The sequence below is a fragment of the Oncorhynchus kisutch genome, linkage group LG2 (assembly GCF_002021735.2).
Source record: "Oncorhynchus kisutch isolate 150728-3 linkage group LG2, Okis_V2, whole genome shotgun sequence".
Classification (NCBI taxonomy): Eukaryota; Metazoa; Chordata; class Actinopteri; order Salmoniformes; family Salmonidae; genus Oncorhynchus; species Oncorhynchus kisutch.
The window spans coordinates 8,898,818-8,915,802 of NC_034175.2; the positions used below are offsets into that span (position 1 = coordinate 8,898,818).

The following is a 16,985-nucleotide window of genomic DNA, read 5'->3' on the forward strand; positions in this document are numbered from 1 at the left end:
GGGGGGTTCCAATCGCCCTGTTTGTTTACATAGACCATAGAGTCTGTGTTGTGATAAAGAACCCGCCTCTGAAGCTTCTCCATGAGGGTGTACAGTTCAAGTCGGCCACAGGCCGTGGTAAATGCGGCAAGAAAGACATTTACATTACCCGGGGGTAGAACCCACTTCTTGTTGCGCCTCCATTTCACCAGGGCAATAACTTGACTCAAGACTGAAAAATGTGAAATTTCGTATATTGGTCCGAAAAAAACAAATTCCCAAAATTATTCGGGGTCTTTAATGATCGACGTTGTTAGCATATTGCATCTCTGCGAAAACTCTCTTTGGGGAAAGCTTAAGTACAATTTTGACACATTTCTTTTGGTTTTGTTGACCTCTATTCTGTCAGGGTCAAGAAGTATGCCTTCTCTGTCGTGATAGTCTTGAATGTACTTGTCTTTGCTCTCTTGATCTGTGACCGATGCAGGATAGCCTGAAGCCATTTGCTTGCATCTCAAGAAGGTCTTGATGTATTCCTTAAAAAGAGTGTCTGATTTCCTGGAAAAGTTCCACACTTCAAAGATTTTGGCCACACGATACCCCATCTTTAGAGCCTTAGAGAATTCAAATGTGACCGATACCCCTGTCAGGGCTCTTTCTTGATCCATACGTTTCCTGAGATTCACCAACAAGGAACACATAGGTTTTGCTGGTTGTTGTTTTCACTGCAGGTGCGCGACTAAGGGGAAATAAAAGTTTTCCTTGAGGGCCCTTGTAAGGCAACACTGGTATAAACAAACCCCTATGAGGGTAGACAGTTGCTTGGATCAGACCAAAATAGTTTTGAGGTAAGTCAAAGTCGCGATGAATAATTTCCGAATGCTCCAAGAGATGTAAAAATCTACATATCCTATTGTCTCGTCGGGTTGCGCTACATACCGCAATGTCAAAGCATTGGTACGGCCTCCATTCAAGGCCTGTCGTGATTCCAGGGGTTCTGGTGTGTCATAGCTGGAAAGGAAGGCTTGAACATGAGGATCAGACTTTTTGAGGGTGGCCCATTCGTGCTCCCACAAAACCTCCACTTTTAACCCGTAGGTAGCCTGTAAAGAATCCAATTTGTCTTGAAACTCTTGATACATTTCCCCAAAAGTATTTTGGGCTAGGACCCACATGGCCTGGGGCACAAAGCAAGATTTACAACCGTGGAAGAAACAACCATTGTACTCGTACACAGTTTCAACCCCGTCAATCTGTGTGTATCCATCTACATGGTAAGAGCCAAACACCTTCTCCCCCCGATTCAAAGCATGTTGAATAAAAATGTCTTTATCCTGGGCCAAGTACTCCAACGGACCCACAAGAGTAAGACTTGAACTGGTGTTGGTAGATGTCAGGCGAGGGGATAGCTATAGATGCTGTAGGTAGAAAGTGTGTACGATAGGTTTTCATGCATGCCGATGCAATAGTTGTACAACTCCAGGGGTCAATGCCTGCATCTTTGATTACATCTTCCCTGAATCTGAGGCATCCTTCACGAAGTATAACCACACCATTGTCACAATATGATTCTATCTCTTTATGGAAATCAAAGGTGCCATGTCTTACTGTCTCGTACCACGTTATGAATCTCTCACGCTCTTTGGGAGACATTTGATCACACCCGTACATTTCATTGTTCAAGATCTGCTTCGCCATTGGGTAAAATAAGAGATACCGTGTTATGCAGGCTATCTCCACAAATTTCCAACTGTAAGACATCACGTGGTTCGCCATAATCTCGTGCCCTATCTAACAGTTCGGTCAGAGTATCCAATATCATTACGTACAACACAGCATAGTCAAGATTCTGATTCACCCATGTGAAATTGAAAACTGTTGAATCTCTGTATTGTTGAATTTATTTCGGTACACAACCCGAACACTTTGATCTATACCGACTCCCTCCTGATTTTTTTGACAATTTTCCAATTCCCCCAAAACATTGTACTCTTCTGACATGGGCATTAACGGTTGGTTTGAGGGGGGGGGGGGGGGGGCAAGATGTCGGGCTCTCGTTCATCTGATTAATTAGCAATATGAGGGCTTCGGGAATCTGTGATAACAGGTTTTCATCGGGCATCCCGGACTCTTTCATACGCTTAATCATTTCTAGGAGTTTGGCTGGAATCTGTGATAATATGCTTTCATCTATCAGTATTATGTCTGTTACCCACGCCTTGTTCATACGATTAATAATTTCTAGGAGTTCTGGCGGTATCTATGATAAGAGGCTTTCAACTGTCTCAACTAGGTCTGTTGGCTCTGCCATTTGGATAATTAATGATGTGCGTTCTTGGGTTATTCTGGAAGGATCCGTGTTAAATATATGATTTTAGCGCCTGTATTTGCGTTTTTTAATCGGATTGCTGTTTAACATACGTGGAATTGTTCTATGCCAGAATGATAGATCCTCTCTGTAATGTCGCTCAAGTAAAATCCCCATTTGTTTGTGTGGCAAAACCTTTTGGGATTTTAGAGCCCTGGAAAAGGCTGTGAAAAACCTAGCTTGTTCTATTTCAGATCCGGATGTTCCCACCATTGAATTGGCGGAATCAAGAAGGTTGGCCGCATCCCATAATAGCCGGTCATCTGCCTCTGAAATGTCATTTAAAACGGTGAAATCTTCCGTTTTGGTTGTTTCATTGGGAATGTTCGGTGAGCCGGAATGCTCTGCGTGCTCTAGATGTGTGTGGTCTTCTGTGCCGTTATACGCCGGGGGAGGAGTCTGATAGAAATAATACATACAAAATAGGTTATTAAATATAAAAATATGTTAGATACATAAAATGTCAAATACATTTCAGGTATAATACTAAATACTAACAATACATAATTAAAATACCTTGGCTTTTTTGGCGAGGGCTGTTCTGACAAATTAGGTGGGGGGGGCGTGACTTTTTTCATCCACCGTTCCTGATTCTGCAGGGCCGGTCTCGTTGGAGCCTGAAAAAACATTATTTGTCCTTGTTTTAACATATTCAAGCCTAAAAAATGTATTACTAATAATATATATATATAATGGCTTCATACCGTGTCCATGGAGTGCCGGCTCGTGAAGCCGCAAGTTCCCTGCCCAGTAGTACTTTTCTGGAGGGGTGGATTCTGAGCAATGTACTAGAGCCCATGTTGTGCGTTGCTTGTTTGGGTCTGGAATATGTAGTGAGGGGTTGGAGGTTCTCGGGGGAGTTGGCAGGACGTTTAAATCCTCTGTACTCTGTGTGTTTGAAAAAACGTTCGTTCAGAACGGGAGAATTGCATCTGTGTCATCGGATGTGTCATCTGCTCCAACGAAGTCGTTCAGGATCCATAAGGAGCCCGTTATCCTTCTTGACTGTATGTTGGCTGTAAACACAAAAATAGCTTTTAATATAGAGTGCACACTTTGTGTTTTTTCATGTATAAATATTCTTGCGTATGTGATTATTGGACTAACGTCAGAAATAGTGTGATGGGTACTCAATATGGGATAATCAATCCATTTAAAGCTAAACACCGGCATAAAAAATTTACATTCTTGCATGCTTTTGAAAATACATATGAACTGACAGATTTAGTCGCATTTGCACTATCAAATTGTTCACATGCTAAAATTGTCACTTTGGAGTCAGGGCTACACGCCATTGAAGCGATTCTTAGGGCCGTCAGATCACTGCGTCCGCAGACCAGTTCTTCCAGTGCATATCCGGAGAGAGTTGTAACGCTCAGGGCCTGTTCAATTTGACAGAGCGCGAGCCTCATCTTAAAACCTCTTGAAACTAGGGGGCACTAGTTTCATTTTTGGAAAAATTATGTTCCCAAAGTAAACAGGCTATTTTTCAGGACCAGATAATAGAATATGCATATAATTGACAGCTTAGGAATGAAAACACTCTAAAGTTTCCAAAACTATAAAAAATATTGTCTGTGAGTATAACAGAACTGATATTGCAGGCGAAAGCCTGAGAAAAATCCAATCAGGAAGGGACTCTTATTTCTAAAGCTCTGCGTTCCTATGCGTCCCTATTGAGCAGTGAAAGGGATATCAACCAGATTCCTTTTTCTATGGCTTCCCTAATGTGTCTAGTGTCACAAGACATAGTTTCAGGCTTTTATTTTGAAAAATTTGCGTTAGCGACAACATTGCGTCAGTGGTCAGCTGGTGGCTCTAAGAGTGATATGTGCGTAATAGACAAATGCGGCCATTGTTTCTCTCGCTCCTACTAAGAAGCCAACTGACCCAGTGGATATACACTGCTCCAAAAAATTAAGGGAACACTTAAACAACACAATGTAACTCCAAGTCAATCACACTTCTGTGAAATCAAACTGTCCACATAGGAATTGATTGACAGTAAATTTCACATGCTGTTGTGCAAATGGAATAGACAACAGGTGGAAATTATAGGCAATTAGCAAGACACCCCCAATAAAGGATTGGTTCTGCAGGTGGTGACCAAAGACCACTTCTCAGTTCCTATGCTTCCTGGCTGTGTTTTGGTCACTTTTGAATGCTGGCGGTGCTTTCACTCTAGTGGTAGCATGAGACGGAGTCTACAACCCACACAAGTGATTCAGGTAGTTCAGCTCAAACAGGATGGCACATCAATGCGAGCTGTGGCAAGAAGGTTTGCTGTGTCTGTCAGCGTAGTGTCCAGAGCATGGAGGCGCTACCAGGAGACAGGCCAGTACATCAGGAGACGTGGAGGAGGCCGTAGAAGGGCAACAATCCAGCAGCAGGACCGCTACCTCCACCTTTGTGCAAGGAGGAGCAGGAGGAGCACTGCCAGAGCCCTGCAAAATGACCTCCAGCAGGCCACAAATGTGCATGTGTCTGCTCAAACGGTCAGAAGCAGACTCCATGAGGGTGGTATGAGGGCCCGACGTCCACAGGTGGGGGTTGTGCTTACAGCCCAACACCGTACAGGACGTTTGGCATTTGCCAGAGAACACCAAGATTCTCTTCACATGAAAGCAGGTTCACACTGAGCACATGTGACAGACGTGACATTCTGGAGACGCCGTGGAGAACGTTCTTCTGCCTGCAACATCCTCCAGCATGACCGGTTTGGCGGTGGGTCAGTCATGGTGTTACATCAAAGTTGGATCAGCCTGTAGTGTGGTTTTCCACTTTCATTTTGAGTGTGACTCCAAATCCAGACCTCCATGGTTTGATAAATTTGATTTCCATTGATAATTTTTGTGTGATTTTGTTGTCAGCACATTCAACTATGTAAAGAAAAAAGTAGTTAATAAGAATATTTCATTCATTCAGATCTAGGATGTGTTATTTTAGTGTTCCCCTAATTTTTTTTGAGCAGTGTATTACCGTAGATATTTGAAAAACACCTTGAGGATTGATTATAAAAAACGTTTGCCATGTTTCTGTCGATATTATGGATCTAATTTGGAATATTTTCCGGCGTTGTCATGACCGCAATTTCCGGTCGATTTCTCAGCCAAACGTGAAGAACAAACGGAGGTATTTCGGCTACAAAAATAATCTTTGTGGAAAAAAGGAACATTTGCTATCTAACTGGGAGTCTCGTGAGTGAAAACATCCAAAGCTCATCAAAGGTAAACAATTTAATTTGATTGCTTTTCTGATTTTGGTGACCAAGCTGCTTGCTGCTAGCTAGGCATAATGCTATGCTAGGCTATCGATAAACTTACACAAATGCTTGTCTTGCTTTTCTGTAAAGCATAATTTCAAAATCTGAGATGACAGGGTGATTAACAAAAGGCTAAGCTGTGTTTCAATATATTTCACTTGTGATTTCATGAATATGAATATTTTCTAGTAATATTTTTTGTCCGTTGCGTTATGCTAATTTGTGTCAGTTGATGGCAATTCTCCCGGATCCGGGAGCGGTAGTTCCAAGAGGATAACTTATTAAGCCATTCTCTTATCCGCAGCACAGGAGAAAAACTCCCCGGGTTTTGCCTGATAAAGGGGTTTGGGGCCGCTGTCTGTGAAACTCTTAACCGTAGATTCCTCAGGTTGGAATATGTAAGACATATATGTCCCTCACTCGTACCCAAAACTCCTTTAAAACATTCTGGGGTCTCACACAAAACTTCCTCGAGGCTTTTGTCATTGGGTTCATGACAAGAGATGCATAGCACTCCGAGAATTGGCCTAGGAAACATAATTTTCTGTTTAATATTCTGGGTTTTATTTTTAAAATCTTGTTTAGTGTTCTGGGGCCTCATGTCTTGTTCTGGACTTTATTTATAATGCGTCTGCCACACCCAATACCCCCGGACATTCCTGTTTCATAGACAACAGGTCAATAAAAGGTCAATAAAACAGGAGGAGGGGGGGCCATACTCTTTGAAATGTTCCAACACATCCCCCCCAGTTCAAAGAGGTCCCTAGACATCAATCATCATGACAACTTCAAAGGAATAGATGCAATATATGCATAAATTAGCACACCCTCTCTAACGCGTGAGAACAGGAACAGGATGCCCATTTATGGGCATAAGCACGTGATAAGTTCCCGCCAGGATGTCCTGACAGGATGCCCAAATATGGGCATGCACACGTCATCCTGACATAGGGTCATATTTCAAACATTTGACATGTGTCGTCTACTTTATTCTCTCTCCCAGTCGTTCATACGCCACCGTGCTATACAATAAGGCCGTGAAAACAAAAAGATCACAGTCACACAGTGCCAGAATAAATTCAACTACACATGTTTCATCACAAAACCGTAGAGCACGGTCAAGCAAGTTAACGTTTTCAACAACTACTGACTTAGAACCACAGAGTTCCTGCAAGTGAGCACAAAGAAAAGGAGCACTGGCTCCGCTATTCCAGCACCATTGCAACAAATCAACAAGGCTATAGTTTAATACATTAAAAACAAACTTAAACATACCTAAAACGATTTAGTCCAATGTTGCTAAATATCATGTGTGTGTCCATGGTACTGTTTGTCTGTGTTTGTGTGTTTGCATGTGTCAATTTTGTCTTGCAAATTGTCTGAAAATTAAGATAAATTGGTCAGTCATTTGGGGAAGCCTGGCTTCCCTTGGCATCCATGAATACACATCACTGGCAGGGGTTGACTCATAACCCGCAGTCCCCGCTGTTACATCTGTGCGGGCGGGACTGCGTGGATGAAGGGTGGGTGGCGGGCGGATTGAATAAAGAAAAAACAATACCTTGAAAATGTATAATTCTTTTGCAATTTATGTTTATAGGCTACATTGAGGTTTTTCTTTCATTATTTTAGGCTATCTGGCATTAGTTCTTAATCCTAAAATGTAGGCCCTAACTGTATGCGTGCGAAATAACCAACACACCAAATGCTTTTGGGATCGGGCAGAAAAAGTTCAAGTCGATCCACAGAGACAAAATTACAATGTCGAAGTTTAATTCAATAAGAGAAAAGCTGGGAAATGGAGAGAAACTGCCTTTCTGGGCCGGGCATCAGTTAAACTGCAGTACCGAAGAAAAGCTATAGTAACCATTGAAACCATGTTTCTTGACTGGAACCCTGGCCCCTTGGTAGTAGCCAGCCAGTAGGCTAGCTGGCAGCCTTGCTAGCTGGCTTTAGCCTGGCCCCCAAAAATTTGAAAGATAGACTTTTTAGCTCCCCACATCTCTCCATGTGAAATAATCAGATTTATTTTTAAAAAGATAGTGTATATGCCCTGGCAAGTATTCTTATACTTGCACGTGTAACCTAAAACATTATCCCAGTTTGATTGGGTGCTTGTGTACTCATTCCCATATCAGCTAAAAATAGAAGCACATTTTTTTGGTCTCTGCAATAACTGTTCTCCTCTCTCCAGACCCCAGCTTTCTGTCAGTGAGTGAAGAGGTGAAGTTGAGGGAAGTGGTTTCTGCCTCCTGCTCTGTGTCTCACTCCTGCCCATCTGATTCCCCTCTCCTCACCTGGAACCACTCCGGAACACGCAGTGTCCAATCACAGCAGCTGACCAACGGCCAGTGGGAAGTGACATCATCCCTGACCTTTAACCCCACCATCAGTGATAACAACCAGCCTCTGGTCTGCACAGCAGCATTCAGGGGAGGGAAGACAGTGAACAGGTCTAAAACTCTCAATGTCAAATGTAAAATGGAACAATCCTGTGAGTTAACAACAATGTTTGGAAGATTTATACTTCCATTTCTGTGAAAACATAATGCTTCTGTGCAGATTTAGTGGTACTGAATGTGAGTAATAGCCCTGACTAAAGTTAACATGGGGATAGGTACAGTAACAATCTTATAATATTTTATAATAATTATAAGAGATTTGACCTTTAGCTTCTGAAAACCTTTCAGTTTGGCAATGTAGAGACAAAATACGGGAAGTCCAAAAATAAAGAAAAATTAAGAAACGGGTAGTGTAAGCAGGATGGTAATATTTCCTTTATATATCAATGCACTTTGTCTCTGTAGGAGGGTGGATATGAGACTATAGCAAGAAAGATAAAAGCAAGCAAGTAATTGGATTTTAGACATGAATGTCTTGATTGTAATGTTAGAAATTCAATGGAGAGTAATTATTTCCCTTTTCCTGCAGGTCCAGCACTAAGAGGAAGGGATGGGGATTGAAAAATTACCATGGCATTTTCTTACTCACTTCTTTTGGCTTGGAGGTAAGACAGTCACTTAACAGCACTATCAACAAGGCAGGTCATACAGGCCATAGTTTTGTCGCACCTGGACTACTGTTCAATCGTGTCGTCAGGTGCCACAAAGAGGGACTTAGGAAAATTGCAATTGGCTCAGAACAGTTTAGCACGGCTGGCCCTTGGATGTACACAGAGTGCTAACATTAATAATATGCATGTCAATCTCGCCTGGCTCAAAGTGGAGGAGAGATTGACTTCATCACTACTTGTATTTTTTTGAGTTATTGACATGTTGAATGCACCGAGCTGTCTGTTTGAACTACTGGCACACAGCTTGTACACCCATGCATACCTCACAAGTCATGTCAGTAGAGGTCTCTACACAGTCCCCAAGTACAGAACAGACTATGGGAAGTGCACAGTACTATCTAGAGCTATGACTATATGGAACTTTATTCCACATCAAGTAACTCATTGCAAGCAGTAAAATTAGATTTAATTAAAATTACAAATACACAGCGGGGTCTGTGAACCAATACAAAACATAGGCAGACGCATGCACACAAACACACGATAACATACGCACTATACACATGGATTTTGTGTTGTAGATATGTGGTAGTAGAGTAGGGGCCTAAGCACACCCACTTAAAAAAAAAAGATTTCACAACATATTATGTATAAACTGCCTTTATTTTGCTGGACCCCTGGAAGAGCAGCTGCTGCCTTGTCAAAACAAATATGTACTGTCTGTAGTAAATCATTTGAATTTGATAGAATTTGTTCAAACTTACCAGTGTGGTCAGTTGAATGTCTAACTGCTCTTACTAAATTGTTTCCTACTGCTATTTCAGTGATGGGAGTTGATGCCTCGTCATGGACTGCTGACGTGCCCAAGTCCGTCTCCGGCCTACGGGGCTCATGCATCGTGATTCCCTGCTCATTCAACTACCCAGAACCAGAGAAGAAGCCCTCCAAATTCACTGGCATCTGGTTCAAAGGCACCCATGATACTATATACCACCCAGACAGCTCCAACATCATCAAAGACTACAGGGGTCGTACAGAGCTGGTGGGAGACCTCCGGCAGAAGAACTGCTCTCTCAGAATCGACCCCCTCCATGACAGTGACAAAGGATCCTTTACTTTCAGGATTGAAATGGAAGACCATAACAAGTATTCATACAGAGAGGACACAGTCTCCATTACAGTGAGCAGTAAGTCCCCAGGGGAAGAATTGACAAGGAGAAATTCAAATGTTGTATTATTGTATCCCATTATTTACCCTAATGATAGCTGTAGCTTCTAGTTGATTTAAATTATAGTGCTGAAAGGACAGACCCAATAACTGGTGGATGCATGCCTCAAAAGAACTGCAATAACTGTTATCTTCTCTTTGCTGATATCAGGCTCTCCAGACCCCCCCTCTCTGTCAGTGAGGGAGGAGGTGAAGGTGGGGGAAGTGGTTTCTGCCTCCTGCTCTGTGTCTCACTCCTGCCCATCTGATTCCCCTCTCCTAACCTGGAGCCACTCCGGAACACACAGTGTCCAATCACAGCAGCTGACCAATGTCCAGTGGGAAGTGACGTCATCCCTGACCTTTAGCCCCAGCAGCACTGATCACAACCAGTCTCTGGTCTGCACAGCAGCATACAGGGGAGGGAAGACAGTAAAAAGTTTGAAAACTCTCAATGTCAAATGTAAGTGGACCACACCTGTGTGTTAACAACACTGTTTGGTAGATTTACACTTTCACTTCTGTGAAAACAGAGGCTGTGTTTGAAATACCCATACTAACATACTGTATACTACATACTTAATGAGTATATCCTACATACTATATACTATTAGTTAATTTTAATATAATGTAAAGAAACAGTATCCTTTCAGTTGAGCATACTAGCGTTTCGACCTGTCTACCAGAAATGTATTATGTTGCTATGCAACCTCTGTTAAGTTCATGTTGTAAGTATCCCTATATTTCTGTTATTAAGGGGCTATCCCTCTGTCAAGAGTGCGCCTGCGCGGGAAGTTTAGTTGTTGATGGACCTAGCCTTGAGTGGAATGGCTACCTTGTGGTGTGTTCATACGGTATGGTAAACTTTGTTAAACTGGAACCTTGTCGTTGTGTCATTTCGATTTAACATTGGTAGCAGAGGATGGTAAATAACAACAATGTGCTACCTCACTTCGACGAGAAGAGGTCGTACAAAAGTTGGAAAAATGAACTTGGAATCTGGACACGGGTTACTAATCTGGATGAGAAAAAGCAAGCACTTGCGGTGGTATTATCACTGGAGGGAAGAGCGAGAGATACAGCACTGGAAATATGCGTTGAGGATTTGAACAACGTTGATGGTATGGGAACTTTGATCAGAGCACTGGATTCTGTATTTCTTAAAGAAGTGAAAGACCGTGCCTACGAGGCATATTCAAACTTTGACAGTGTTACGAGAGATATTTCAGTTGCAATGACGGACTACATCATTGATTTCGAACAGAGGTAAAATAGGATGCACAAGTATGACATGGTACTCCCGGATGCAGTGTTAGCTTTCAAGTTGCTAGATACTGCCTGTCTCGATGGTAGGGAGAAACAGATGGCTTTGACTGCTTGTACTGTGCTGACTTTTGCATCAATGAAGTCGGCACTAAAAATCATTTTTGGTGAAAAGACGTCTGTCACACCAATAGCAGATGGAATGAAAGTGAGTGGCGCAGCATATTACACTGAGCAGCAGAGAAAAGGCACCAACAAGTCACGTTCCCAAGACAACCAGAAGAGGGCGCCATTCCCTACAGATATCCCCTTACTATTAAGCAAAGCTTCCCTCAAGAAGGCAGGGGCTGTACTAGACATAAAAAATGACAAGGCATTAATGTTTAAACAACCAGTGACTCTTGAACTTACACACAGAGTCCATGTAAAAATGAGATTCTGATGAACAAAAAGCACCTTTCAGCCCTACATGCAGCGAGAAAAGCGTTCACTGAAGCAGAGTGCTCAGAGAGAATTCGCAGGGCTCTGCGTGAACAGCTACGACCCACCGATGAGAAGTATGAAACTGGAAACAAAGTGTACTACAAACGAGTTGACTCCCAAAAGACTCACCGACATGCGCCTCACAGTCACTCAGATTGCTGATGACTGTGATCTGCCAGAAATAATTGAAACTTAATTCCATAGACATCAAATCTGCGTTTTGCAGGGAACACATCTGTCAAGGGACATTCACATCAGACCTCCGCCTGAAGCTAAAAGCGAAGGAACACTGTGGAAACTAAAAAAGTGTGTGTATGGACTGGCAGATGCATCACTCTATTGGTACAACAAAGTCAAGGCAACAATGCTGAGTACAGGTGGAAAAATGTCACAAGTGGACCCTGCAGTCTTCTATTGGCTTGATCAAGACTGCAATGTGTCTGGAGTACTTGCCTGTCATGTTGATTACTTTATATGGGGTGGCTCACAGACCTTTGCTACAACTGTGATTCCACACCTCAAAGCTGTTTTCCAGGTCGGCCGTGAGGAGCATGATCATTTTTGTTATGTTGGCATAGAGTTCATTACAGTTGGTGGATCAATACTGATGCAACAGGAGAGCTATATCAAGAATCTTCAACCCATCCACATGGATTCTTCAAGAGCCGTACAAAGGAATTCTCCTCTCTGTGGAACTGAAGCTGATCAATTGAGGTCAAAGATAGGTCAAATTCTATGGGTTGCTAGACAGAGTAGACCTGATGTAATGTTTGATGGTTGCAACTTGGCATCTAACACAAAACACGCCACTGTACAAACCATTCATGAGGCAAACAAAGTTGTTCGTAAACTGAAATCACAACAAGTGACTTTAAAGTTTCAGCATGTTGGAAAAGATGACTCTTTGAAACTAGTTGTCTTCAGTGATGCTCCGCTAGGGAACCTTACAGATGGAGGCACACAAGCTGGACATCTAATCATGCTAATGTGTGAAGGAGGAAGATTCTCTCCTATCTGTTGGCAGTCAAAAAGGATCAGAAGGGTTGTCCGAAGCACAGTTGCTGGAGAAACACTTGCTCTTGCGGATGGAGTTGACAATGCGATTTTTCTTGCAACTCTGTTCTCAGAGCTTACCACTGGTGAGACAAAACGGCACATTCTACCGGTCGTTTGTATCCCTGACAGCTACTCATTAGTTGAAGCTGGGAAGTCAACCAAGTCTGTCACAGAGAAAAGACTTCGTCTTGAGATTAGCAACATCAAGGAACTTATTCAAGCACAGAGAATCCAGCGGATTCTGTGGTCGGCCACAAAGGAACAGCTTGCTGACTGTCTGACTAAAAAAGGAGCATCCGGTCTTGTGCTCCTACAGGCTCTCAGTAATGGAAAGTGGCAGCTTGAGTAATACAAATAAAAACTGTCACACAACCCCATTTGTAATGGGGAACTTGAATAATACTTGGACATTTAATTATGTTGTTGATGTTTTATTTGTCTTTAAAGAAAAGAGGGAGATTGTTAAGTTCATGTTTTAAGTATCCCTATGTTTCTGTTATTACGGTGCTATCACTCTGTCAAGAGTGCGCCTGCGTGGGAAGTTTAGTTGTTGATGAACCTAGCCTTGAGTGGAATTGCTACCTTGTTGTGTTCATACAGTACACTTTGTTAAACTGGAACCTTGTCGTTGTGTCATTTCGAGATAACACCTCTTGCTAGCTTGTTAGCATAACAAATCACTAGCTAGACATTTTTGTGTTCGTAAATTCAATCTGAAGTGCCAGAGTGCGCTCTGGGCGTTGTTAAATTCAGAGCGTTGTCAGATTGTCCATTCCTAAATTCGGAGCGTTTCACATCTCGGTGTGTACTGAGCGCAAGTTGGCCCAGGAGTAGGGTTGAGCAGAGCGTTCTGACCATAACAATGGCAGTCAAGCATACAAGCTAACTGGGTAGCTACTTCCAGACACAAATGAGAGAACATCTCACTATGACCATTTTAGTCACCATAGCAGAGCTGGTTAGGCTGTTTTCATGTTATCCAGAGCGTTGGTGACTGTAACTGTGTTGCTGGCACAAAAAAAATATGCTTTTTTTCCGACATTTACTGACACCGGCCATATTAAACAGGTGTTAAGCGTTAGTAAATTCATCAGTTATTCTGCACTCTGGCACACTCAGACAAGAGTGCTCTGAAATCGGAGAAGATAGCCAGAGCGAATGTGTCCATTGAGAACGCACAACTACTATATCACTTAGCTAAGAATGACACAAATAATCAAGTCTATAAACGTTGGATAGTTAGTTAGATAGAATGTAGTTAATATACTGGCAACTTCCATGATTAGTAGCAAACTCACGAGGTAGCTAGCTAACATAACGGTAGTACTTACTGCTGTAATGATATGCTATGTGGTTCGTAAGAATAGCATAGCCAACACATTGTCAGCCAACATAACGTGTAGCGTAACTCATTTGAAAAGTCATTACTTTATTACATTGCTCAACATTTTCTTAACATTTGTCATAATTAGTTAAAGCAATGAATTTGTATCCGTTCTCGTTGGACTTGGGCTGCATATTTTCTGCCATTTTGTGAAGCCACGCCCATTTTCTGAAGAATTGTATTATGGGCCCTAAAAGTACGAAAATAATGTCCACTGGGTGTATACTTCATATTTTGGCAAATGTATTATGACATCCGGGAACTTTTGAAATACTAACTAAATCGAAACTATGACCAATAAGCATACTACTTGCTCAATTTACGTCACAAATAGTATGGTTAGTGTGGTTAGTATGAGTATTTGAACACAGCTAGATACCAAAATCTACTATTGTGTACCTTAGCAGCGCTTCCATTCCTTCTTTTTTTCTACTAGAAATAAACTTCTTTGAAAAGGAAACATTAACTTTGTCCACAGCCTGGATTTGGCAAACTTCCCTCTTGAAATCTAAATAGATTGAAAACATGTGGTTGATCCACTGAATTTGTCTTAAGATGTTTATTACATAGTAATAGCATTCTTACTAATGATGTTAATCATAGATGCCCCAGTGGATGTGAAGATTGAGGGAGTGTCCAGTGTGAAGGAAGGAGACTCTGTGGAGCTGAGATGCTCCAGTGACAGTAACCCTGCTGCCCACAGCTACCACTGGCACAACAGTAGAGGACCTCTGCCCACCACTTGTCCTACCATCACACTGGAGAATGTGACCAGACTCACTGAAGCCCTCTACTGCACTGCCATCAATAGAGAGGGACAAGGCCACTCTAGCCCACTGAAACTCAATGTAGAGTGTAAGTAGATGGCACAATTCTGTCAATAAGGAGCATGTACTTTCTGTGTATATAATATTAAGACAATTCTCTTCAGGATGTAGCCATACATGTTCAGTTAAAACCAAACTGTTTATCATTCTCATCCCAGACCCCCCTGAGATCAAAGTGGGCTCCGCCTGCACTTCAGACATCTCCATGGTAACCTGTCTGTGCATTGTTGACTCGGAGCCCCCCGGCTCTGTGGAGTGGTCTCTTCCAGATGGACCCCTGCCCAACTGGTCCAGTACCAGAGTGGAGAGGCATGGGTCAGTTACCATGGTGACCCTACAGAGGGCACTAGGCTTCTCCAAGACCGTCGACTGCCATGCCAGCAACACACAGGGCAATGCCACCTTGTCCTGCACTGTGTCCACAAATGGTAAAGGAAACAGTGGGGGAAGTGCATCATAAATGAAGTATTACATACTATATTAACATCATAAAGGATATCATTGGTACATTAATAAAACAAATGTATTTATTTTTGGACAGATAAGAAGTTGATGCTGTACATTTCAATTGGTATTGCTGCATTAGTGGTGGTAGTAATACTAATTTCCATGTCAGCTTGCCTTTTGAACAGGAAGGGGTAAGTTACTATTTTATTAATTTTTTACACAGATTTGTGTTTGTTTTTAGCTGTTTTGTTCTGTTTGTATAAATTGGGACATTTTTCTCATAAGTGGGAGGAGTCATAGGGACCCATCAGTAACCTGCAAGCAGGAAGTGCATACAGCCAAGTGTGCTTCCTCAGATCCCTCAACATCAAGGTATTTTTCTACAGGCTGTTCTATCTGTGATCATAATGTATACATCCTGCTGAGTTGTTAAAGCCCATTAGCCTACATTTACTCTTGTAGTGTCTTATCAAATGACGGGAATACATCTGAGAGTTGTCCTAACTCTATCCACAGGAAAGAGCAGACAGACACCAGCAGTGAAATCCACACAAACTACTACACCAACGATCACGTATATGGAAACATGGAGGTATGTACGTACTGTGGTTCTACTGCAGACATTTACAGCTGCTGTAGAGATCTGAGAAAAGTTTGCTCTAAATTCAAAAGGATATAAAAAACAATAGAGGTGTTGTTGATGATATTTCTGATCTGGTTTCCTGTAGACTGAAGAGGATGGTGACCCATACGAGTGTGATGGTGGAGATGATGCAGTCTATGGTAACATGTGAACACAACAGGAAGCATGTGGAAGTCAGCTGGCCCAGAGGCCATGGTGTTCAGTCTCTCAAAGGTTCCAGTAAAATATTAACATTTTAACCCAATGTAGCAGAACATATATATATATATATATATAATATGTTCTGCTACATTGGGTTAAAATGTTAATATTTTAAAACCAAACTGTCTATCATATATATAATATATTATATTTGTTAGCTTGATGTAGGTTTATGGTACTATTGGCTAAAGAAAATGGTACATTCTTATTTGGGATGTGGCTTTGTGTTATATCTTTTACAAGGCTTATGTTTATTATCTATGGCTTGGATAATTTAGAAATGTTTTTACTAAATGTCAATTATACACAAAATACTAACCAGTACTTAACAATAGCTTGTTTCACACTTCCCCAGTTGTCTATTGCAATTGTGTGTTGAGGCGGCAGGTAGCCTAGTGGTTAGAGCTTTGGGCCAGTAACCGAAAGGCTGTAAGATTGAATCCCTGAGCTGACAAGGTGAAAATCTGTCGTTCTTCCTCTGAACAAGGCGGTTAACCCACTGTTCCTAGGCTGTCATTGTAAATAATACTTTTGTTCTTAAACTGACTTGTCTAGTTAAGTAAAGGTTCAAATAAAATAAACATTTAAAATCTGAGGATAGAATACGTGTGTGTGAGCTTTCATTGTTTCTAAACTTGGGGTTGCTCTTTTATTTTTTGAGATTTTCAGCATCTATTTATTTCCATAGGGTTTGAGCTATTTCAAAATACTGATTTTGTCAATATACATTACCGGTCAAAAGTTTTAGAACACTTACTCATTCAAGGGTTTGTCTTTATTTTTACTATTTTCTACATTGTAGAATAATAGCGAAGACATCAAAACTACGAAATAACACATATGGAACCATGT

The 16,985-nt window shown here is 41.7% G+C and overlaps 1 protein-coding gene across 2 annotated transcripts in view; it reads left to right on the forward strand.

Annotated features, from left to right (window-relative positions):
- Positions 1–16,730, forward strand: part of LOC109906992 (sialoadhesin) — a 31,140-nt gene extending 14,410 nt beyond the window's left edge. The window contains exons 2-11 of one of the 2 annotated variants that reach the window (XM_031802816.1): positions 7,804–8,103; positions 8,541–8,616; positions 9,447–9,809; positions 10,002–10,292; positions 14,619–14,870; positions 15,001–15,270; positions 15,384–15,480; positions 15,575–15,661; positions 15,806–15,881; positions 16,018–16,730. In XM_031802816.1, the coding sequence (XP_031658676.1) occupies positions 8,562–8,616; positions 9,447–9,809; positions 10,002–10,292; positions 14,619–14,870; positions 15,001–15,270; positions 15,384–15,480; positions 15,575–15,661; positions 15,806–15,881; positions 16,018–16,083 (1,557 nt within the window). In that variant the 5' untranslated portion in view covers positions 7,804–8,103; positions 8,541–8,561 and the 3' untranslated portion in view covers positions 16,084–16,730. The remainder of the gene's footprint in view (positions 1–7,803; positions 8,104–8,540; positions 8,617–9,446; positions 9,810–10,001; positions 10,293–14,618; positions 14,871–15,000; positions 15,271–15,383; positions 15,481–15,574; positions 15,662–15,805; positions 15,882–16,017) is intronic. The other variant, XM_031802819.1, reaches the window with a different exon arrangement.
- Positions 16,731–16,985: the final 255 nt, after the last annotated feature.